Source organism: Callospermophilus lateralis, chromosome 9 (genome assembly GCF_048772815.1).
Source record: "Callospermophilus lateralis isolate mCalLat2 chromosome 9, mCalLat2.hap1, whole genome shotgun sequence".
Lineage (NCBI taxonomy): Eukaryota > Metazoa > Chordata > Mammalia > Rodentia > Sciuridae > Callospermophilus > Callospermophilus lateralis.
In genome coordinates this window covers 68,109,339-68,135,483 of record NC_135313.1, presented here as the reverse complement: position 1 = coordinate 68,135,483, position 26,145 = coordinate 68,109,339, and the positions used below count along the sequence as shown (strand labels likewise).

At 33.0% G+C, this 26,145-nt stretch overlaps 1 protein-coding gene across 3 annotated transcripts in view; it reads left to right on the top strand.

The window, feature by feature from the left end:
- The window catches only part of Slc4a10 (solute carrier family 4 member 10), a 194,389-nt gene that overhangs the window by 4,963 nt on the left and 163,281 nt on the right, over positions 1–26,145 (top strand). For 2 of the 3 annotated variants that reach the window (XM_076866182.2, XM_076866180.2), the window contains exon 2: positions 18,420–18,501. In XM_076866182.2, coding sequence (XP_076722297.2) covers positions 18,420–18,501 — 82 coding nt within the window. Of the gene's footprint in view, positions 1–18,419; positions 18,502–26,145 lie in introns of those variants that run through there. The other variant, XM_076866181.2, reaches the window with a different exon arrangement.

Genomic DNA, 26,145 nt, shown 5'->3' with positions numbered 1-26,145 from the left:
AAATGAAGGATTTTAATAAAATTCTTTATCAAAATTGCACGTGAGAGAATTTCTCAGTCTATACACAACAGTCAAAAGTCCTAGATTTCAGATCCTAAGAGACCTCCTGCTTGTCTCTGATGTAAACGGTGTTTTATTGTTAGGTAATCTGATTTAGCTTTGGCTTTGTTTTTGACATTTCCTAGACCAAGGACAATCTAGTGGGATCATTTTAATACAGCGAATACTCATGTCACTATGGTGAATATTTGGATAAAAGGAATTTATCTTAGAGAAAGTTGGAATAGAAATTGCTATTTACAACCATGGAAGACACTAAATATTTTAAGCTTATTCTTTGTTCATTTAGAAATAATAAAGTAAACCATCATTGCTAATATTTTTAATATCACCTTTAAATCTTCTGTTTCACACTCCAGAGGCTTTTGCCTGAGGATAATACAAAAACTGAGTAAAATCTAAGACTAGATTTTCTATAGAAATGATAGCTAGGATGTACCTTTTGGTATCAGACCCAAGAAATTATCATTTGGATATGAAAATTTTGAAAAAAAATTAGAATCAAATACTCTTGTTTTTAGTCAACATCCACATAAAATATGTCAGAAGCTAAACTCTGGAATCTACAAGAGTGAGTAGAGAGAAATCCAGACACGGGTACTCCTCTGACTCTGTATTTAGAACAATAGCAAACCTGTGTAATTGAGAATATTGTTTCTTCCTGTAGAGTTCTGCATTATTTGAAAATCCTATTTTTCAGAAGTTCTTGCAGGTTGTCATTATTAATCCCTGTGATTTCACATTGCTTGGAAAAGAGACATACACTTTTTTATTACTTGATTTAGAATCAAAGACCCACTTCTGGAAGATATCTTGGAGATCATCAGGCTTTGAATGCTTTAAAAGACTTTTAAATATTTAAACATTGTTTTCTTTTTCAAAATGCATATAAAGGACATTTAGGGAGAAAGAATGTCTTCTCTTTACGCCAAGCCCTTTAAGAGTAATATAGGACTATCAATAAGAAAAATAAATTAAAAAGATAATTATTTCTTTATCAAACTCCTCTTTCTAAAAGATGGTAGAAACTAGTTCCAATATAATACACTACAACATGAACTGAATATAAGTGTACATCATTATTTCTATCCATGTCTTTTTTCCCCTAAATTCAATTCAAGCTCATAGTACTATATTGGGTCTTTTGGAGTGGGGTGCTATAGAATAATTGTTAAGAGTTAGGCTTCTAGAGCTGGGCTTCCTTTATGTGAGGCTATACCTTCTACTTTATTTACAGTTTTTATTTTGAGAAAGTTAATCTGTCTTTTCCTCAGGGTTAGCACCTGTAAAATGGTTATTAACCATTAACATGGTTATCTCTATAATTGTAATGAGAATCACTTGAACTGACCTAGATATAGTGCTTCAGGTGCTCAATGTAGTGCCTGGCTTAATAAATATTACCTTTTATTATTATTATCTACACTGAACTAGGTAAAGCTGAGAATACAAATATGTGTGTATGCATAAATATACATATGTATATACACATATATTTAAATTGTACATATAGAAATATTTATCATTGTATACATATACACCTTTTATTTTAAGCATATGTAAAAGAAGAAATTAAGTAATTTGCCTAAGATCAAAAGCGCCAGCAATGATAGAATGATATGATAGAATGATTTCAGATCTATAATGATATGATAGAATGATCCAAACCAGGAAGCATAGCTATAGAGCCATTTCTCTTAATTGCTGTGTTAGATTACTTCAGATTATATACTCTGAATTAGATTGGCATGTATAAAATTATCATATTCTAAATGCCACACTGAGACAAGAGATCTCAAAGTGAACAGAAACTACCATGGAAGACTTCATGGAACAGGTGTGACTTGATTTTCATTGAGTTCATAATTTCCTTCTTTCTGGCTGCCCTTTCACTAGAAACAACATATGTAAAGCTATTAGCACAGTTCCTGCCATAGGTTCTCAGTAAGTTGTGGTTGTTTCTTATTATCATATTCTTCCTGCTCAGTCTTCCCTCATGGGTGTAACCTACTGTTTGAAAAACAGATTATATCTATACCCATGTAGCTGAGTGTCCCTGGAAAAGTCTTTTTAGTCTCTGTAAGTCTCAGAATATTTATTTGTTTTGAAGACTTTAATAGGTAATGTATGTTGTACGTTATTTATCACTGTGCCTGGCACACAATAAACCTTATAATGAATGTTACTTATTATTACTGAAATTATGTGCAACACTGTGGAAAACCAGACAGTGAAGAAACCAATAGTTTCAGAATGTAGAATCAGAATTATCCCTCTGATTTGACTACTCAGCTTTCAAAAATCAAAATTTTAATTCTAATTCTAGCTTTGCTCTTGGCTTAAATGTATCTCGGTTTCTCCTCCAAATTGTAGTAAAAGTAACTAGTGTTGATATTTTCCTCAACAGGATAGTATAATTGTTTGAGATGTCTAAAGAAAAAAACACCTGTCAAATTTTAAAAAGTGGGAATTCATATTCTTTGAAATCAAGGATAATGCTATTCTTTTATACACGCTCTGTCATCTGTCTGGAATCCCCCATTCCATGCTGATAATCCTGTTTGTACTTTGAGACTCGGTTTTAGCATAAATCAGTGGGATTAAGTGCTCATTTATACATCCCCTAGAATACTAAGCCTGCCTCCTATAATAGTGCTTACCATGTTTACCATTTAAATGACTAGGTACTTGCATGCTGTCTCCCTTAGAATTTGAAGTCTTAGAAGGCAAGTGTCTTTCAATTCAGTACATATTCTTGTGCATGTTAAATGACTAGTATATACTGGCTCAATAAATAGATCATGTTTTATAAATTTAAGAATACTAAAAAATACTTTAAGACAACAAAAGGAAAATTTCCAAAGCTCATTTAGAGGTTTTTTACTGTGAAATGGATACTAGAAAAATGGGTTAGCTATTGTAGTGAATAATAATAGTTGAATAAACAGTGAATAAACATTACTGAAAGAATAGTAGTGTGAGAATAAATATTATTTTGGTTGATATATTGCTCTGAAAATATATTTAAGTTAGAGAGATGAAGTAAAATCAGGAGACTGTGGTAAAACTAGCAGAACATACACAACTACTTTTCTTTCTCCAAAAATACTATTAAAAGAAAACTAAGGGTATTTTATTTTTTATCCTTTCTCTCTCCCAAGACTAAATGACTGTGGAGAGAATAGGTAAGGGAAAAAACAATTTTGTAAGCAGAAATGTGGAAGGAAAATGTATCTTATTCTACTGAGAAAACAGAATTGTAAAAATTGTAAACTAGCAATGGCAAATGTTGAGGACTAATCTAATTTACATTGAAGCATCCTAAGAAGTCACTGACTACCTCTGAAAGGTATCTAAATTAAAGAGTGCTAGGATATCTCTGAGTGGTGCTGCATTTGCCTAGCAAGCATGGGCCCTGGGTTCCATCACTCACAGTAAGAGTATTTGTTTAAAAGTCAATCACAGTTCCAGATCCTTCCCTCCACCACTGCAGACTACCAGACAAACATCTAACCCCAACTTCAACAGAAGACTGAAGTTTTATACTTTGGAGAGGATTAAACAAAGTCTCTTTGACCTAGGTGACCCAGGTAGAGTTGAGGGCAGAAAGTACTAACTAAAAACAGCTGGATGCAATGAGAATGCTGTGATTCCCACCTTGCTTTTCTCATTTTACCCTAAACAACTAGCAGCAGGCCTTCATCTTCCAGGCAACATATTTGACAATTTTTTTTTTCTCCTGTGGAATCTGAATAGCTCAATGGGAAAGCCTGAAATATATTGACCTTAGGGTTCTCCAAAGAAGTAGCCCAGCCAAATCTCTTTACAATTATCTTTTTTGTTTCATGCTCTTAAATATAAGCAGTAAACAAAAGATTATGAAAGATCTGAAAAAAATTTCTAACACAAAAGATGAAAGCCAAGATAAATAGAAAAAAGAAGCCTTTTGGGAACAGAGAATAGGATGGAAGAAGAAAAGTTTCCAAATTCTATTTCTAATACCCTTAAAAATTAAGATATAGAATCTAATAAACAAATAGAGAGTGATGTTATACAGGGACATTGAGAGAACAAGTGAATTATTAGAAATTAAAAATAATAGCTCTATTATTTAATAATTTAATACAAATTTAAAATAAATTTAAAAATTTAATACAAAATGTAGAAGGTAAAGATTGGATAATATCCAAAAGAACTGATAGGGAAGTGGAAAATATGACAAAGTATGTTGGAAGACACAGGTCCAATATATGACATAGCAGTTCCAGAAAGAGAGCATAGGGGAAGGAAAAGAAATATCCAAAATAAAATTTCAAATATTATGAGAACAGACAAACATATGTGTAAACATTTAAAGTGCTCACCAAGTTCCCTTCACAATAACTAGAAATAGTCTCAGACCAAGACATATTATTATGAAATTTCAGATGACTGAGTTGACAGTGATCCCAAAAACTTTCAGAAAGGAAATCAATAAACTTCTTAAAGTTTATCAAAACTGCCAAATAAAAACAGAAGACACAAATTATCAACATCAGGAATAAAAGAGAGACTATTACTATAAGCCCTCCAGACACTATAAATTTAGTAAGGGAATACTAGGAAAAATTCTGTGTATGTAAATTTGTCCACTAAATGATGGACCAATTCTCTGAAAATCACATAAACTCATGTGAAATCAAATACAGTGAATTCATGGTTAAAAGAATTTCAAAATAGAAATATGCAGACCAAGATGATTTTCATGGAAAATTCTGTGAAAAAGATTAAGGATGAAATAAGAAATCCTATGCAATTTATTTCAGAAAGTAGAAGAAGAGGGAACACTTTCCAACTGATTTTATGGACCCAGAATTAACCATGATACCAAAAATTACATAAAGGCAATGCAAGAAAAGGTGCAGACCAATATCCCTCATGAACAAAGAAGCAGATATCCTCAATAAAACCTTGACAAATTAAGTTAATCAGTCCATGTAAAGAATAATACATCATGACCAATGGGAATGCAATCTGGTTCATTTTTTTTTTTGCAAATTAATCAAAATAATTCACATTGTAATCAGACCAAATCAGAAAAAATCTCAGATTTAGGTCTGACATTTAAAAAATGATGATAACTAAATGTATCATCATTGATGTAGAAAATTCATTCAACAAAATTCCACATAGATTCCAGAAAAAAGAAAAATTTCTCAAAAAATTAGAAATAGAAGTCAACTTCAACCCAGAAGGTATTTCCAACCACTTGTGGCTAACATGTTACTCAATGGTGAAAGACCGAATGCTTCCCCATAAGTTAAAGAACAAGGTGAAGGTGTGAACTCTCAACACCATACTAGAAGACTTAGCAAACACAGTGGCACCACTGCTTGGAAAAGAAGAAATAAAACTGTCCAGATTCATAATTGTTTATGTAGAAAATGCCAAGAAATCTTGAAAACAAAACAAAACAAAAACTCATAAAATTGGTTAGCAAGGATTCTGTATTACAAGTCAGATATCAACATAAACAAACTGTATGCCTAAGAAAGGATATATAGCATAAAGGAATTTCATGGGTCTGATAGAATTTCATCATGATTGTGATGATGTTTATAGGAATCTGTCTACACGTGATAAAACCTGTAGACTACACACCAACATTTCAAAAACCCTTTATAAGTGAAGAGTATGATTTATAAAGTGAATTATAATAGTAAAAATGCAAAATTCTGACTATAGGTTTTAGAATATTTGCAAAAACTGCAGTACATGGGAGTTCCTCAAAAAATTAAAAGTAGAATCACCTTATGATCCAGCAGACATCTGAAAATATCACCAAAGAGCTGAAAGGAGGTTTTGAGATATTTGTATACTATGCTCATGCAACACTATTCACATTATTTAAGAGATGAAAGAAACCAAAGTGGTGTCCCTCAACATATGAATGGATAGACAAAATTTGTTATGTACATACAATAGAATATTACTCAGTCTTAAAGAAGAAGGAAATTTTGACAATTGCTGCAGTATGGATGAACTTCAAGGACATCATTCTCAGTGGGTTAAGTCACAAAAAGAGAAGTACTGCAGTAATTCACCAATATGAGGTATACAAAGTAGTCAAGCTCTTAGAAACAGAAAGTAGAATTGTGATTTCAGGGTGGAGAAAAAAGGTAAGAAATTTGAAAATGGGTATAGGATTTCAATTTTTCAAGAAAAAATTTTGAGATCCATTGCACAGCAACATGCATACAGTTAACATGATGCTTGGACACTTAACAGTGGTTAAGATGGCAAATTTTATGTTGTGTGTTTTTTACCTCAAGTACAAAGTGTTGGAGAACTGGTTTAAGATCTGTTCTTATAGAGAAGGGGGGATTTATTGGTTGTCTTTATGACTAAATATTTTTAATACTAAAAGTGCCAATATAAACTTAGATAGAAATAAAAGAAACAGGATATTTTTCAGTAGAGGAAGTAACACCTTTCTATTTCTTAACACTTGAATCAAAACTAGAAAATTGTGCTCAGATTTAGGTCTGACATTTAAAAAATGATGATAACTAAATGTATATAGCAAAAGATCTAAAAAATGTTCCATATTAGAAACTTTTAGTAGGAAACTCTTGATGACTTTTTACCCCCTTTCAATAATAGATCTTTTCCATATGACAAGAAGTAGAAATGACTGGTGAGATCATGAGAGTTGGCTTTACAGGTCCTCATTTATCCATAGTGCTGAGTTAACATAGAAGTGAGGCACTAAGCAACTCAGTGAGACCCTGTTTCTAAATAAAATACAAAGAGGGCTGGGAATGTGGCTCAGTGGTCAAGTGCTCCTGAGTTCAAACCCTGATTACCACTCTCACAACCCCCCCCCCCCCCAAAAAAAAAAGATAAGGCTGGCTAAGTTACTGAATGCTCTGAAGGTTCAAAGGGTCTAATATGGATTACAAGTTCTCACAGGAGAGGAAAGCGTAAAAAGAACATTTTAGCTTTAGGTCTAAGTTGTATTCTCCAGAACAATGTGTTAATAAATTAATAATGGATGATAGTTTGATTACCATCTTATATTTTCATCTCTGACTCAGAAAAGAAAGAAACATAATTAATTCTTTTCCATTAAAACTTAAATACTTCACAAAGGGAAGACTTAGGACTAATAGTGTTATCTTCAAATATTTAAAACATCATCAAATAGAAGAGAAGCTAGAATCAATTGTACAGATCCAGAGTGGGGAGAAAAAACAAATGAGTTGAAATAATAGACAGATTTTGGTCTCATTTATTAATTCATTTGTTCATTCACTCACTCAAAAAACGATCTATCTACTTACCTATCTACCTACCTTTGTGATAAATCCTGAGAATACAAAGGTCATCTTACAGTATCTCCAAAGATTATAAATTTCCAAACATTTCCTGAATTTCCTCATGCAGGAAATAATATTTATCAAAACCTTAACTATATGCTAGGAAAATTCATGAACTTTATGTATATTATTAATAATCAGTTGAGACATGGAGAGATTACATAAGATGCACAAAGCCACACAGTGGGGAATTCTTTGAAACAAGACTTGAATCCAGGGGTTATATGGCCATACATATAAACTCTTAGTGCCTGTCCAACATTGCCTTTTTGATAGTCCCTAGAATGTGAAAAACAGCAGCAGAAGTATAGTTCATATCAGTCAAGACTTGAACTTGGGTATCAAATAAACTCATGAGGGATATGGCAGAAGCTTAGCAACAGACACTGTAGGACAAATGAAGGAAGGCTGCAAGACAGATGGAGCCTTGTGGAAGGGCATTTATGAGCAAGCAATACCAAGAGAGTAGAGACAGTGTGAGTCAGCAATAAGGAAGCTTAGCTGCAGTTAATATCATGTTCTGAGTACAAAATTGGGTTCACAGGCAGAACTGAGACTCCAGAAGGACTCTTAAGAACAAGTCAGGAATCAAGTCCAGAATTGAAATAAACAAGCCTTGTAGGCAAAGAATGCAAATATCATTAATCTTTAAAATACTTCTGACTAATTAAAACTGTTTTAAATTTCTCAAACACCTTTTATCTATCAGAAACTAGGACCACAAGAAGAGATTATTCTTTTGATCAAAGTAGTAGTCACAAGTATAATATAGTATGTTGTGATGAAATTAAACTGATCCAGAAGTAGCTCTAGAATTGGAAAACTTCTACCCCTGAACCTTTCAATCCTCAACCTGACTCTGGACTATCATTTCAATACCAGAGCCTATTTGATCAAACTGGTCCCCTAACTGATCTTTCAAGTTTTCATGAGTAGAGTTTTCCAAGTAAATGAGATGAGAAAGACCTTGAGATTTTGTACCTGATGACTTAGTTTGTGACTTCGTAACATACTTCCTTTAACAGAGGAGTTTACTCTCTAATTCCTATTCTCAGTTTTATTTATTTTTTCTTATATATGAGAAGATGAAACAACACATTTACTTTGCATAAATAAACTAAACCTAATTTGTTGGTAACAGTTCCTCAATTAGATACTTTAGAAGGAAACTGAAATACTTCCTTAATAAAAAATATGTAGAGAGAATATTGATTTCTTTAGAAGAAATTGTTTCATATGGATTAATTAATATGGTCTATGATATAGATTTAATTTATATTATTATCATGAGGTGGTAATAGTCTATTTCAAGAATAGAATAGCATATTAAATGTTAAAAACCTAATTTCAAAGTAATATGCTAATAAGGACTTAGATTTTCATGTTTTATAGAACTATGATATGTTCAGTAAAATTAAGAGTTTGGCTCAACTTGTGCTTTTGATTTCAGTTTAGCTGGTATCAATTTAAATTATATGACATGTCAATTCCTGAGCTAATGTTTTCACATATATTGTCCTATTTAAAATACCTTACTACAATTGGAGGCAAAGCAATTGATTTTGTATATATTTGCATTGTATTTTTACTCACATACTAAAGAGAAAGATAAAATGACTTGATTAAATAATGAATGTATATGTTGAGTATTAAAAATTGTCAATATTAATATTCAATTTTCTTATTTTCATAACAACTTAAAAGTAATAAGATGATTAAGAAAACTGTAAAGTTAAAATCTGAATTTTTTTAAAACAAAACAGTAGCAAAATATTGTTAAAGATGAGTATGAAAGTCAAGTAATAGATGTTACAAACCTGGAAAATACATGTTTTAGCATACTGAAATGACTAAGATCAATATTAGTTTTCTATGAAGTAGTTTAATGAAAGTTGACCAGTTTGGAGACTGTGGAAAGAATACACACTTAAAACTACTTCTTAGGTTGTGTTTAGAAAACATATATGTCCGTATATTTCTATTACTCCTTAAATTAACATTAGAATTCATTAGAAAATATTAACCAAGATATTAATCTGTAGATTGAGAAAGATGATACATTTTTTGAGTTGCAGGGACTCTAGTTTGAAAGCTTTCATACTTAGACTTTGTTGCTTTTGTTCATTTCCTTTTTACATATCCAGAAGTTTATAAGATATTCTCTTTTTCACTTCTGCCATTCATTAAGCATTTTTTTTAAAGTTAATCATGCTTTTGAGAGTTTGATGACCCAAATTCTCTTCCACCAATTTTTATTCTACCCTTCATTTGATTCTACCCTTCATTTGATTCTACCCTTTAATTTTTTTTTAATTTATCAAAGTCACATATGTCAGTTCCATTTTGAGTACATGTCTATATCTACAAAATTTAAAGTCATGGATTTCTAGGTATTAAAATAAATATGATGCATGTGTAGGTCAGAGTTATAGTAGGAAACAGATGGTCACTCAAAGGGATGATAAAAGATTTTAATGAAGAGACTGTTTGTAAACGTGAGCAGTGGGAAGTAAAATCCCAGGGACCTGCAACAGCAGTATTGGCCTAAAGGAATAAGTTGTGGGAGCAGTTAATGAAGACTTGCAAGATCTATAGCTGTAGAAGAGTCATTGACAAAACCTTTGGTCATTGTTGAAGGAATGTAGTCATTGCCAAACTATTGATAGTGATGTTCAGAATCAATCAGGATCTGGGGCCCATTCTCCTGGAATGTTGAAGATTGAATACCCAAGAAATGCCAAGGCAAGTGTAGAAAGCAAGTTTTATATAAAGGATAGAACAGAGATAAACTTCTTCGAAGAGAAGTGGCCTCAGAGCCTAGCTTCTGAGGAAGTGGAGGTGTCCTGCCCTTTTTGTAGGTTTTAGATTTCCTTTGTTCTCATGCCTACCTATCTGTCATGCCCTCTTATCTAACCTATGTGACTAGTGACCAAAAGGTGAGTCAAAAGGTGAAGTGATTCAAGGCCAAGAATAAAGCCATCCAGGGGTATAGACAGGAAGGGAGCAGCCTGGGAGGCATTCATTAACAACTGCTTGCAGGAAGGAACAATTCTCTGAAAGCAGGTAACCTTGGCAACAAATTGAGGGAAAGAGGGAAGTGTCCTGAAGGTATTAGCAGTTTATTTCTTTTCCTTTGAACCAGCCCCCATCTTCCACCTACACTAACTGTCCCATTGCAACCCTCATGACCCAAGAGGGTCCATGTCTTTCTCTTCTTACTCCAGTTCTCTGCCTGAATCTCTCTTTGGTTAAATTTAACCAGAAACTCAAAGGCAAAGAATCTGATAATAAAGTCTATAAGGACAGAACATGGTGGAGAATACTGGAAAGTGGAACTTTGAGAATCATAAGAAAACATATAGCACCTCATACTATGCTAATACCTAATAAAAGGGCAGAAAAGGTTAACAGTTTTTAAAAATTGATAAGATAAATAATGTAGGAGTATATGAACCTCATAGAAAGAAATGTGGACCATCTGGAAGAATGGAAAATTCATCTAATTTTGACATATCAATTCCATCTCTAGGAATCCATCTCAAAAAATAAACTGCCAGAAATACAAAATGGTATATGTACAAGAATATACATTTTCATTAATTTTAATAGCAACAGAATGGAGGCAATCAAACTAGTTGAATGAATTATGATGTATCCATAAAATGGAGTATTATCTAACTATAAAAATGAATAAAAATTATCTCTATATACTTAGGTAAAATAATTGACAGCATAGAAATCAAAGTATAGAAGAGTGTTTTTATTATGCTTCCTTTGTTTAAGAAAGGGGTTTATATAAAATATGAACACTTGTTTATGTTATCAAGTAATAGTAATAGTAACCCAATAAAAATTAAGACTGGAAAGGAACAAGGTAAAGGGACAGGGATGGAAATAATTCCAGGGAAAAAATAATTCTGAATTAAAGATGAACTGCTTTGGTTTTTACTAATCCATTCTAGAATATAAAGAGAACTACTGAAAGGATGAATATTAAAAATTTGAATTTTCCTGCCCATGGCATTACTGTTAGATTTTTGTTTTGTGAAAAAGTAAAATTATATTTCACTGAAGTGTATTGATAAAGAGTTATGGTAAATCATAATAATGCATTTTAAACATATTTATAGAGTGCTTAATGATATTCATGAAGAATTCTAAGAGATTGTTGATATTTTTATCTGAAATTAGGAATTGAATGTGCTGCCTACAGTTACTCTTCTGTAAGAGAGTGCACCTTATACTTCAAATGTGAGAGCTGGGTTGAATGCTCTTTTTTTCTGCTATAGTTCTCTAAAATTTGTTTAGATATTTTTATTGTTGTAAAACAAAAACAATAACAACAAAAATTCTTCTCATTAATTTTTTTTGGGGGAAGGTACAGATGTTCCCAATTTACATTTATATATATTTGGATTCAAAACAGAAATGTTTTACTATTTAGAAGTCATCAAATGTAGAAAGTAATACAATGCTTTTAGCTCATGCCAATTTTATGGAGTTTGACTTTAAAATAGCTGAATACAAATTCTATTTAGCTATAAACAAGGTTTAACTGGAGGAGGGATGTGGATAATACTTTTTGTTCTTCCCCTTGAAGGCATGGGTGATATGTAGCAAGAGCAAAGCATTGCTCTCCTGGAAAGTAATGGATTATAGTTTGTTAAATTGGTTAGAATTCTATATAGATGGAGTTAAGGAATGATTTCTGTGAGGATTAGTTGTGGCTCAGTGGTGAAGTGCTTGCCTAGCCCGTGTGAGGTTTTGGGTTTTATCTTCTGCACCACATAAAAACAAATAAATAAAATAAAGGTATTGTGTTCATCTACAACTAAAAAATATTTTTAAAAAATGTATTGAGGGACAGGGTCATGCATTTGTGTTCTATTCTCATACAGTACTAAAATTTGTTTGTAAATGGTAAATACCTGAAATTAGGGCATATTAATGTGTTTTATGTTCAAAAAATATAAAGAGAGTAACTCACTATAAAATGAAATAAAAATTTATCTTGCTGGCATTTTGGGGTAACCATGAAGTCTGGTATCCGGTGACATAATCTATTTTCCCTGCTTCGTGCCCCATGTTCAATTGCCCTTGGTAATGAGGGGAAAAGTGCTGTATTAAAAGTCTTGAATAATATTGACTATATTGTGCTATATCCAAAGTAGAGGACTTTCAGTATGTCTTAGTATTAATTTGTGTTTGGGGAATTTTCAACCTAAACAATCATATATTTTAGGTATCTATGGAACATCGAGGAAATACTTAAAGGGAATAATGAATATAAAGCTTTAAAATGAGACATTTCTACTCCACTGAATTACATTCATATTTCACTTCTAGTTAATATTTATTTCAAAGAAACATAAAATTAAGTCATTTCAGAGGCTAGGTTTATAGCTCAGTGCCAGGCCTGCATGAGGACAAGTTCAAACTCCCAGAACCACGGGGGTGGGTGGGGTGGGAACACAAGAAAACAAATATTTCTAATTGTGTTTCTAATTGTAACCTGTATAGCAATTGAATAATTATTTATTTGGATTTTATTTCTACTTCTGAAAAGTTTTACTTTACCTCAATATCTCTCCATTAGTAATTCAGTTAAATTATCTTTGATTTGAGAGCATGTATGCCTCATACAAATAAGGGGAAACCCTTTTTGTATAAATTGTATTTTATTTATTTAAGGTCCTTAAAATAAAAATGGGATGTTTTACTATAAAGAGGAAATCATTTTATCTTACAAAAAAAGCTTCCCCCCTTGCAATTGTTTCTAAGAGACTGCCATCATCAGATACGGTAGAAAAGAGTTCCTTTTGACTTTTGAATAGGTGCCTGACTCACTGTTTGGCATTCTGCCTAAAAACATCCCAGAGGGCAGGGATGTATTCTAGCATGACATATATGAATATATCATGCACAGATGATGAATTAATTTGTAAATGTGTCAATATCAGATGCTAAGTAGACTGAAACTTGCATTTGTCTGGTTCAGGAAAATTATGTAAATCCCATCTTTAGTTTTATCTGTTACTTTTATTGCTCAAAACAACAGTTTTTAAAACTTTGCCAAAGAGCAGACAATGGCCTCTCAGAATCCTATCTTTTCATACTTTTTCTCTAATATTCTCTCATTTAAGTATACAATTCTTTCTGTGATTTCAAACATTTTTCCCTGACATGTCAATGAAAATTTTGTCAGAAAGACACAAGGCCTCAAGCTAAAAACTATGCTGTTCCATTGTGTATTTGTCTGTGTGTGAAGCACATGAGAGCTGATTTTCCTATGTTGAAATATATCTATTATCTTTTTCCTGAAAATAAGTACATTTGTAAAACATGGAGTCTTAATTTTTATCAAGATTATGTTCCAGAATTTAAAAACATTTTTATATGTAAATAATTTATGATTTTCACTGACACAGAATTTTTAAACTTTATTTGGTATAAAACAATATGTGTTAGATACATTGTCCCTCACTTCAGACACCTGACTATAACATCTCTTTAGACTTTCAACAATGCTATTCATTTTATCCTGATAGTTAGGAAAATATTTAACTATATTCCTCTCACTTCTTTTACTAGTGCAGTACCTAATCCTCTGAAGATATTTCTAAGAGATTATTAAACTAATCAGAACAGCTAATTGGAAACATGATACTAAGGTGTGAATGGTGTAACTTGTTATGATCTGTTCTTACAGGATTTTAACTGTCTTTAGTATTTTATGAAAAGGAATTAGAAAATATTGTGATTTATTTTCTCTTAGAATCCTTTGTCCTGGCCACTTCAAATTAGAGCTTATGGGAATAGTTTTCGGTTTGGATTATCCACAATAGATACCTTCATAGTGTTGATTATAATGCCAGTCTCAAAGTAGATTTAAAAAATATTTTTATTTTCTAATTTCTGAAAATTTACCTGGTACACAAAACATAAAAATTTTACATATTAATGGGGCAACATATAATGTTCTAAACTTGTATGCATGAGAGTTCAAGTATTTTACTCTTCTCAATGACTCAGTTCCTTTATTTACTCACTCTGTCGGTGTTGGAAAATGATGTCATTTCTCAGTATCCTCACTACCCCAAAACAAGGCCATCTAATAGAGGTTTTCTCATCTGCCATTCTCTTTGTTTCTTCAGAATATCTCTGAAAATAACAACTCTTCCGATTTTCCCTTTAAATCTCAGAAAAATAGAGTTCTTATCTATAATGCTGGTGGCTAAGTCCTTGGATCGTTGTCATCTTTTCTGATACTTAGCACAGGGCAATTTTTAAAAATTTCTTTCTTTCCTGTCATCTTCGTTCTTTTCTGTATTGGTACCTTCCTTTCATCCATCACATATGCCAAAGATCTAAATACTTGAAAAGAAAAAAAACACCAATTTAATTTTGAAAACTCCTGTAGTTGTAACCCATGTTTGTTTCAATTATTCATTTTGGAAGAGGGAAAATAACCACAAGATATGTCTAGCAACCCATTGGATCCATGATGAGACTGACTTAAGCTAAAACTCCATTGATTAGCCCTCTCTGGCTGGTGGACCGCAGTTACAATTTGAGTCTATTGGGGTAAGTATTAATTCAAGGCGAGTGTCCAGAAATCCCCCAAAAGTTGGATTATTTCCTTATCCCCAATGTATGGCCACCTTGGTAAAAGGTGAGAAGTCCCTTTGGAGAGAGCTATAAAAAATACTGTAAGTTTTGGCAGTGTAGCAGGGTTCTTCCTCAAGTGGATCTCTCCTCTCTCCCTTATATGGGATTCTATGCTTGTAAATTGGCTCCCATATGGGAATTTATTGAAAGGCTGACTTTTTGTTTTGATGATTCAAATTAGACTTCTGTTCACTTGGCTTAGAAACTTTTGGCTTAATCAGATAAAAAATTTAGTAGACAGTCCATCTATTTCACTTGTAGGGATACCTCAATCAAGTAGCCAGTAACATTGTTCTTTTTGAGTCATACTGTTATTGTTGTGATTCTATTGTCCATATGGTAACCACACCCATTTTGTCTTAGTGATTAATTGCTATTACTTGGCCTTTGCCATCCTCTTGCCCTGGGATCTAGTTATTCCATCATAATTAGGTATCAATGACAGTTCAATACAGTTCCTGTTATAATTTCTGACCTATGGTGAGAGACCACAGTTATGCTCAAGGATGCTTCATTCACCTCACAAATTTATTTTTCATAGTCATGGTAAAAACTGTATCCTCTGGAACCTCCTGGAAACGTGAGCAGGCCTTTGTGATAAATTCAGTCCAACATTCCATTCCCCCTAAGCCATCAGGCACTTTTACCTCAATAGTATGCTGAAGCTGTTCTGTCATTTAACTTCATTTAGTGTGTTTTAGTCAATCAACCAAACTGTTAGAGCCCTTTCTAACCCTGGGAACTTTAACACTGAATATAGAATTTTCTTAGTGCATCTGCATGAATTAATTGAATCCAAGCTACCTCCATATTCCTTCTGTCATTATCCCAATCCTAAATTTCCATTCCCACACACATTCTCTAGATTTCTGTTGGTGCAAATTGGAAGAATATTGCAATTATTTTTGAGTATAGCTCAAATGTTCATGGGTCATTTTTTAAAAAAAAAATTTAGTTTTTAGATGGACACAGAACCTTTATTTTGTTTATTTAGTTTTTATATGCTAGGGATCAAACCCAGTGCCTCACGTGTGCTAGGCAAGTGCTTTACCACTGAGCCACAACCCCAGCCATGGGTCATGTTTTATATCTCATTTTTTGGGACCTGTTGGGCCTTAAATCTCATTATAAGCCAAAAAAGCAAAGAGAGTTGATAAGGGAAGGTCCTAAGAAGAATCTGTAGTGTCTTGAATGATATGCTCTTCTTCCTCCACTTATTCTCAATAGTTTACCTCATTTACTTCACTTGGTTAGGTTTTGATTTTGAAAATTTCCTTATATGTATTCCTTCTTGAGGTTATCACTGATCATATAGTTCAAGTACAAAAACATTGCAAAATAATTTTTTTTCATTTTTCAAAATATATATAGCTTGTCAATTTGGTTGTTCTTTTATTTCTCTTCCCCTTACTCTAATTCTTTTTTTTTAAAGAGAGAGAGAGAGAGAATTTTTTAATATTTATTTTTTGGTTTTCGGTGGACACGACATCTTTATTTTATTTTTATGTGGTGCTGAGGATTGAACCCAGCACCCCATGTATGCCAGGCTGCCAGGCGAGCGTGCTACCGCTTGAGCCACATCCCCAGTCCCCTTGTTCTTTATGTATCTTATTGGCACAAATTTCCCAAAGCTTGAAACATTGGCTTTTCATTTGTTTTCACTCCCTGTCTGTTTTGTTCATGGTCTTAAATGAGCAATTATTTCTTTTTATCTCTGGATTCCCATATTTCCTATTTTCAGTAGTGTGCATTGTGGTACTCAGTCAAAAGTCATTTTCTTAGTGCAATGAAAGCATGTTCGTAGGATCTGATGTGTCAAGTTAACTGATGAGAAGAAGAAAAGATTGTTTATTCTCCTGCTTCTATGGCATACTCTGGATTTCAAAGAAGAAAAAAATTTTACTTTTTAAAAATAATCATATACTAGGATAAAATTGGAAATAGAACTAGATGCTGGAAGCTTTGTTCATCTTTAGTTTATCTTTTAATTTCTCCTGTTGTGCTTACTGTTCACTTTTAAACCATTTGCTACATGGATGTTCACAACCAGATAAAAGTAAAAAATTATTTGTATTTCACTTCCTTTAGTATTTTTTAGTTCCATTTATTCCTGTGTGTTAGTCAGCTTTCCATTGCTGTGACAACATACCTGAAAGAAATAATTTTAAAAACAGCAAAAGTTAATTTTCCCTCATGGTTTTGGAGATTTCAGCCATGGTTATGTTCATGGATCCATTGTTTCTCAGCCTGTGGTGAGGCAGAATATCAATGCAGGGAACAAATGGTAGGGTAAACTTCATGGTAGGAGGAATCAGAAAGAGAAGAGGGACCCAGGGGCAAGATTTAGCCTTTGAGGACACACCCCCAAGGACCTACTTCCTCCAATTAAACCTCACCTCCTAAGTTTCCACCACCTCATAGCACATTAAATCATAAACCCATCAATGGATTAATCCATTCATGAAGTTTTAAAGCCCTTATGATTCAATCACCTTCCAAAAGCCCCTACTCTGAACACTGCTGCATTGGGTACACAGTCTTTAACATATAAACTTTAGGAGAACATTTTAGATTCAAACCATAACATCCTCTATGGTCAAATTGATCGAACTGATTGATTGTACTAACATAATGCTTTCTCCATTACTTTATTGAGTATCAAGTTAGTGAGTTTATTATTTTTGATCACGAATGTTCAGAAGACATAGCATTTGCCAAGCCATTCTAATTTGGTAAAAGTATATATGGAAACTAAACGAAGGTTTAATGTACTTCATCATAATTCACCATCTAGTTTGAATAAAAAGCATTATACTGAAGCAAAGTAATTAGAGTTGTTGTTTACCTAATAATTGTCTACTAATTGCTTTCAAGGGATTAGATCAATTTTTAATGGCAGTGGAATCATTTCACCCTGCCATAGCATTAATGGTGTTAATACTAATGATTTTCATACTTTCCTTGTGTGGTTCAAAATGTGATCTTGTTAATAAGAATTCTTTATCAGAGATAAAGATGTATGTTACTAAATTGATGGGATAGCTGTTTGTTTCCTGTTTTTCATTTCACTAGCAAATGATAACAATGGGAATGTTTGTATACCACCAATATTATGAAAAATCAGATGATATTCCTTAGTAAATATATGGTCAAATTTATTTTATTCTCTTTTCTAAAATCCACACTTGATAATCTAATGGGCTACTAATGTACAAATAGATTTAAGTGACTGAATTAAGCCTCTAAATATTAGATCATATTAAGTCTTATTTTTTGAAGATAAGTTATAAGATAAATTATATTTATTTAATATTCTTTTTCCCCAATCTACAGAGAAATGATGAAGAAGCAGTTGTGGATAGAGGCGGTACTCGTTCTATTCTCAAAACACATTTTGAGAAAGAAGATTTAGAAGGTAAGATATTGTTTCTCTTGGAACAGTTATTGTTGTGCCTTCCAAAGTATTTCAAAGACAAATGTGAAGTTTGTTGCATTGTGGAGAATTGCAAAAGTTGACGTCAAAGTGATGTTGGTGTGTAGGTAGAGGGGTAGATATGACAGTTCTGGAGAGCCAATAGACAGATCTGCAACAATGAGAAGCATTTGTTCATGTAACAGACACTTACTAGACCTATACTGTATTCTAGGCCTGTGTTGTGTGCCCATCTTTCAATAATCCTTGCTTGAAGGAATTGTAATCAATCGGGAACAAAAAGAAAAAAAAAGCAATGATAGATCAGCATATCAAGTGCAACGTGGGAGGTGAATACAGGACAGGCAGGGAACCTACCTACAGAGTAGACTCTCACTGACAGAGAGTTAAAGACAATTGATATACTGGTTTTAGTCAGATATGAATGAGAGAAACATGGAGCACCATTTATGTGTGTTCTCTTTAATAGGAAGAGGGCAGATAATTCAACTGGGTGATGGTGTGGTCTAGTGGTTAACTGTATAGACTCTGACACCAGAATATACTGCATTCAGTTATCAGTTCTGCCCCTAGTTGCTGTGAAACTTCCAGCCACTAAGTTACCTCCTCTGTATCTCATTTTTCTCAACTGTGAAAATATTGATAATAATGGGTATTTCTTAAAGTCTTAATGAGAATTAAGGGAAAATGCTTATAATAGTACCTGGAATAAAAGTTACAAAAATATTGACAATTATTGTTATAGCCCAGTTAAAGGTATATATAGCATTAGCTTATTTTTATTTTTAACTTGTAATTTTTACTAATGAGATAAAGGTATATAGTATTTGCCATATTTAATTGAAAAGTGAAACACACTTAATCATTTTTTATTATTCTTTGTTTAATTTTAATTTTTTGTATATGAGAGCAGAATGTATTATAATTCATATTACACATATAGAGCACAATTTTTCACATTTCTGCTTGTACACAAAGTATAGTCACACCATTGTGCCTTTATACATGTACTTAGGGTAATGATGTTCATCTCATTCCACCGTGTTTTTTCCTACCCTCTTGAGGCCCCACACCCTCCTTTCCCTTTGCTCTATGTAGAGTTTGTCTAAATCTCCCATGTTCTCCCCTAGCCCCATTGTGAATAAGCATCCTTATATCAGAGAAAACATTTGACATTTGGTTTTTGGGGATTGGATAACTTCACTTAGCATTATATTATTCTCTAACTCCATCCATTTACCTGAAAATGCCATGATTTTATTCTTTTTTATTGCTGAGTAATATTCCATTGTGTATATATGCCACATTTTTTTTATCCATTCATCTATTGATTGGCATGCAGTTTGGTTCCACAGTTTAGTTATTGTGAATTGTGCTGCTATAAACATTGATGTGACTCTGTCACTGTAGTATGTTTTTTTAAAGTCCTTTGAGTATAGACCAGGGAGTGGGATAAGCAGAGTCAAATGGTAAAACCCACTTAATCTTAAGTACAAGTTATCAGGGAGAGCTCCTAATAATTCACTGTGTTGAGAAGCAAATGATTTTTCACTTTAAACATTGTAATATAACCATTAAATTATAATTAGAGTCATTTTTCCTCAGTTTTATCTTTAGCTATAATAATTACATAACAGGAGAGTTAATATAATACTTAGTAAAACTTTCAACAACTATACCTATTCTGTGCCTGACATTTTGTTTGGCACATAGAAAACACCTAGTTTCAAGAAGGTTGTACTTATTAGATAAGTGTAGTGATTTGCTATGCCATGCATATTTATTATATAAACAGAAGCCAGCAAAAACTTGAAAAATTTAATCTAGTAATATATATTGTAAAAATAATTTCTCTCTGAGGTTGAAATGCCATTATATTACGTTTTTTCCCCAGTAACATATTTATCTACCTTTCCACTGTGTCATGCCATGACAAGTTATTCTTATAGTCCCTATACACACACCAAAAAACCTAATAAAGCAAGAAGTTAGTCTGGAAATACACTCAATTGCAGCCATAAGCTATCTTGGGTTAAAAGGTTGATGGATAATGCACACACAGATAAATAAAAGTCAACACTTAATAATTTGTAAATGCTTATAGTGGAAAATTGAATGGTCTTTTTGGATGGAAAATACATAGCTCAAAGAAAAGATTTCTTAAAGTGGCATAGCTACATGTATTACATACATTTCTCTTTGCTGGGCATGGTTAGGGAATACAGGAGATGGTGTGCAATACTTATTAAGAGGGATTTCTGATTGGAAGAACATTTGGATGAGCTGCATTTTGTTTTGTTCACTGATGTCCGTAGTGGATATTTTAACCTCCACAGCTAATAACTGTGGCTAAGTTACTGATAGTTGAAATATCTACCAAATGCAAATGTAGCATTACATTTTAGAATCTTGAATTAACATAGAAAAAGCCTTATTTATATTTACTTACTTATATTTTTCTGTCCTATACTATTTCTGTCCTGTACTATATAAACATCTAGCTGTTGAGGATGCTATGAAGGGATCTTCTGGAATGTACACAGATTTAATGGATCTGTTGGTGGCTCTGGATTGATTAATAAAAATAGAAAATGATGTAGGGGTGATGTGAAGGGCATCGTGGTTTAGGAGATCTACTGGTAACTTAATCCAAGACCAGCAAGTGGGAGAATGCCAGTAAGGAAAGCTTTCCTTTTGTGCAGAGAAATTCTACTTAAAAAGAAAATCTTTAGGGGGCTGAGGTTGTGGCTCAGTGGTAGAGTGCTTGCCTAGCATTTGTGAGGCACTGAGTTTTATTCTCAGCACTGCATATAAATAAGTAAAATAAAAGTCCATTGACAACTAAAAATATTTTTCAAAAAGATCTTTAGTAATACAGATAATATAAAATAATTTTTAAAAATGAAATTGAGTTAGGAATTGCCTTTTGTAGACAAATATTTCTAATAAATATAAAATTTTTCAATTAAGATTCTAAATTTGAAAAAATTTATTTCTCAGGGTTTGTCTATATTTTTAGCTAATAATTCTTCCTGGTGTAACTTAACATCCTGAGTACAGCTTGTAGAAATGCCAGGTGGTTAAAAATATCTATAAAGTCTCAGGTGTAATATATTTAGTGGAAAATGATCACCTGCTCAATAACAACAGCTTGGTGTTATATATTAGTTAATTTATTCACATATATTATATTCTGATGAATGATATGACATTGATATGACATGTATAATTTCTCTCCCTTTGAATCTATTTCTTTTTTTTTGTTTTATATGTTATTTTTTGGGGGTGGGTTCTGGGGGTTGAACTCAGGGGTACTTTACCACTGAGCCATATTCCTAGTCACTTTTATTTATTGGAGACAGGGTCTCACTAAGTTGCTTAGGATCTCACTAAGTTGCTGAGGCTGGCTTTAAACTTGGGATCCTCCTGCCCCTGCTGCCAGAGCTCCTGTGATTACAGGCATGCAGCACCACGCCCAGCTTAACGTATATCTTATACCATCTTTATTTCTTCTATAACCTAAAATCAAGAGCTTACAATTTGATTAGATTTTGTTCACCTTCTATTTTTGTACATCACGCAGTCAGTAAATTCTCTGAATCTTTCTCAGTGATATCTCTTCCCCTTCCCTTCTTTCCATTCCTATTGCTCCAGTTTTTTTCTCTTATGTATACTATGTCCTGTGTCTTTCCCCCAATCCAGTTTCCTTAATATTTCTAAAATGTTCTATGTAAGCCTATTTCTGTTTCCTGTGGTAAAATGTAGTGAAGGACATAGAATACCTATAATTAGACAACCTGAGAATTCTGAACAAAGAGAAAGTTATTGAGGTTAACCAATTTTTTATCATTGGGCTCCCATGTCAGGTTTTCATTTTATCCACAGTATAATACTATAAAAGAGAAATACATTAATACTCTTTTAGCTTTTCTTTTATGTTCTCTCTAGGGACAGTGTGGCCAGATATAGAATGCAGGTTTCCTAGTTAAACTTGAGTTTATATAAACAATAGACAACTTTTTATAATGAATAATAGTATTAGGTATATCCTCTGCAATATTTTTATTTACTATTATTTTACTGCAAAATATGGAGACCAGAGTAATGGACTTTAGAATGAATCATTAATATTCCCTTTAAGGATTTTGGGCTTTTATTATTTCCATTGTCAGTGATGTTGCTTGCTTGTGCCTCAAACTCAAGTTCCTTTCCAGGCATTACCTTCAGCTGAAATTATACTGACTCTTGTGTATGAAAGAAGCCTCCCCTGTGACATACTGAATTCAATGAATGTTCAATGCAATGGCACAAAATCCTGGCCCCTTTACCTCAGTTTGGGACAACTCTGAAGGGCTTTCCCAACTTTAAGGTTCCCTGTGGAACCAATTGAAGGCTTATTGTAATTGCATATAATTCAGCTTCTCCCCATACCAAACCCCACATCCTCTATCTCTCACAGGGATTATTGCTCACAGTTCTCTTCACAAAAACTCCCTGAACAGAAATCTGTGCCTCAGAGTACATTTTCTGGGGGATCTGATCCTCCCATTGATCATTTCCCTGGTACTCAAGTGGTACCAACAGACACAGTTGGTGTTTTGACATTGATTTTTTAGCCCTGGGGTTAAGAAACATTATGGTGTGTTAGAGGACTCTAAAACTATTTGATTTGGTTATGACAGTAAATGAAAATCAGTATTGTATCAGAAGAAGAATGTCAGAGATTAGTGCCACCTTTAAAGACATGAAGTATGCATCAGTTTGGCTACAAAATAAACTTGTTAAATGCTGAAGAATGATAGTGGACTACTTTGGATTCAACCAAGTTTAGCACAATTGTAGCTGCTGTATAAAATGTGGAATATTTACTAGAGCAGATTAACATGGCCTTAGCTGTTGATCTGGAACATACGTCCCCCCTATTACTATCAATAGGAGTACCAGAAGTGGGAAACAAAAGTCCCCAGGGAAGTACTACAGTATACACTTACGTTCTTGTTCAGAGACTATATTTTACTCTCCTACCTTTTTCCCTAAGAGTCTAAAAGGATTCTGATGTTCTGCAGGACATCACATTGGCTCAATCTGTAGTCTTGGTAAGACAAATCTAGAATCTGTTTTCCAGTAAATAATTTAAAAGAACATGAAAGGGAGTGTAAAACTATACTGAGCCTGAAACTCCAGGGTGAATGGGTGGCTAGGTGGAGGCAGTTTACACATAGGCCCAATGGAAATAATCAAATTCCCCCTCAGTTAATCTTCTTTACCTTAGTTCTCTCTTCATTGCTCATTCTTGGCCTGATTTTTCTCAGAAGAGATGCCTGTACTTTGAAAATGTTTAATAGTATTCAATTTTTTCAGATATGGCTATTGTATCTTCCTCAGGCATAAGGGAATGCTAATGAAGAAGTCATTAAAAGTAGTAAGTCCTATTAACTAATTAGATGATCATAAAGAAAATTCAATAGCTGAATGTGATAGGATATCATCTTAGCCATTTTGACTGAACTAATCAATTTCCAATCAAGGCAATATTGTCCAACAACTGGATCATTTTGTTATAATTTAAAATGTTTTGGTGGCAAAAATGCATGCATAATGTACAATTTACCACCACGAGTGTATTCATATTTTTGTGCAATCGGTCTCTAGAACTTTTTCATCTTGCAAAACTGAAACTATACACAAATAACTCGCTGTTCCACTTTCTATTTCTGTGAATTTGACTATTTATACAATTGGAATAACATAATATTTGTCATTTTGTGACTGGATTTTTTTCACTTAACATAATGTCCCCAGGTTTTCTTTATACTGTAGCATATCTTAGAATCTCCTTCCTTTAGAAGACTAAGTAATATTTTATTGTATTTGCCATATTTTGCTTATCTGTTCAAATGTTGATAGACTTTTAAGTTGCTTCTACCTTTTGGCTATTGTGAATAGTGTTGCTATGAACATGGATATGAAAATATATCTTTGAAGTCATTCTCTTGATTCTTTTAAATATATACCTATATGTAGAATCTCTGGATCATGTGCTAGCTCTAATTTTTAAATTTTTTTGAGAAAATTTTATACTGTTTTCAACAGTAGCTACACCATTTTATATTCCCACTAACAGTGCACAAGAGTTCCATTTTCTTCACATGCTGGTTAACATTTGTTATTTTCTGATGTGTGTGTGTGTGTGTGTGTGTGTGTGTGTTTAATTTTTTTTTGAGTTGTAGATGGATACAATATCTTTATTTTTTTTATGTGATACCAAGATTTGAATCCAGTGCCTCACACATGCAAGGCAAGTGATCTACCACTGAGCTACAACCCCAGTCCTGTGTGTGTTTTAATAGTAGTTGTCCCACTGGATGTGAGGTACCACTTCATTGTGGTTTTGGTTTGCATTTCCCTGAAATCAGTGATACTGTACATATTTTCATGCACTTGGTGTCCATTTGTAAATTAACTTGGAGAAATGTTTATTCACATTTTTTTGTATATTTTTAATAGGCAGAGGACTTGACTTGGATAGACATTTAATCATATTGAAAATTTTAAAATATAAAAATAAGTAGTTTTTTTATTATTAAGTTGTAGAAGTTCTTTACATATTCTAGTTATTAACCCATTTTTAGATATATGACTTACAAATCTTTTCTTCTATTCTATAGATTGCCTTTTCACTCTTGGTTATATTTTTCATTACCCAGAAATCTTTAATTTTGATGCAGTCCAGTCATACATTTTAATTCTATTTCTTTTGCTTTTGGTGTCAAATGTAGGAATTTTTTGAAAATAAATATTGTAAAACTTTTATGTTTTCTTTTAGGAAGTTTTGGTTTTGGGGAAAATAGTTTAGTCAGTTTTCTTTGCTGTGGTGACCAAAAGACCTGACAAGAACAATTTTAGAGGAGAAAAAGTTTATTTTGGGGCTCACGGTTTTAGAGGTCTCAATCCATAGATGGCTGACTCCATTGCTCTGGGCTCAAGATGGGGCAGAAAATTGTGGCAGAAGAGTGTGGTGAAGGAAAAGAGCTCAGGACATTGCACCAGGAGGGGGGAGTGAGGGAGAGAGGGAGGGAAGGGAGAGAGAAAGGAAGGAGGGGGAGGCGGGTAGAGAGAGAGAGAGATCTCAATGAAGATAAAATATTAACTTCAAAGGCATGCCACCAGGGACCCACCTCCTCCAACCATTCATTACCTGCCTATAATTACCACTAAATTAATCCCTATCAGAAGATTAATGCACTGATTAGGTCAAACTTTTACAATCCAATCATTTAATTTCTAAACTTTTTTCTATTGACACACATGAACTTTTGGGGGACACCTAATATTTAAATTATAACAGGGAAGCTAATGAGGATTAAACTTACAACCTTATACATGCTAAGCAAGTGCTCTACCACTAAGCTACATCTCAGTCTTTTGTTTGAATTTTATTTTGAGACAAGGTCTCATGAAGTTGTCCAGGCTGTCTTTGAACTTGTAATCCTTCTGCCTCAGCCTCCTGAATTATAGGAGTGTATCACTAAACCTGATTCTTCTAAGGCATTTAAAGTTTTGAATTTTATGTTTAGGTTTTTGATCCATTTTGAGTTAATGTTTGTATATAGTAAAGATGACTGT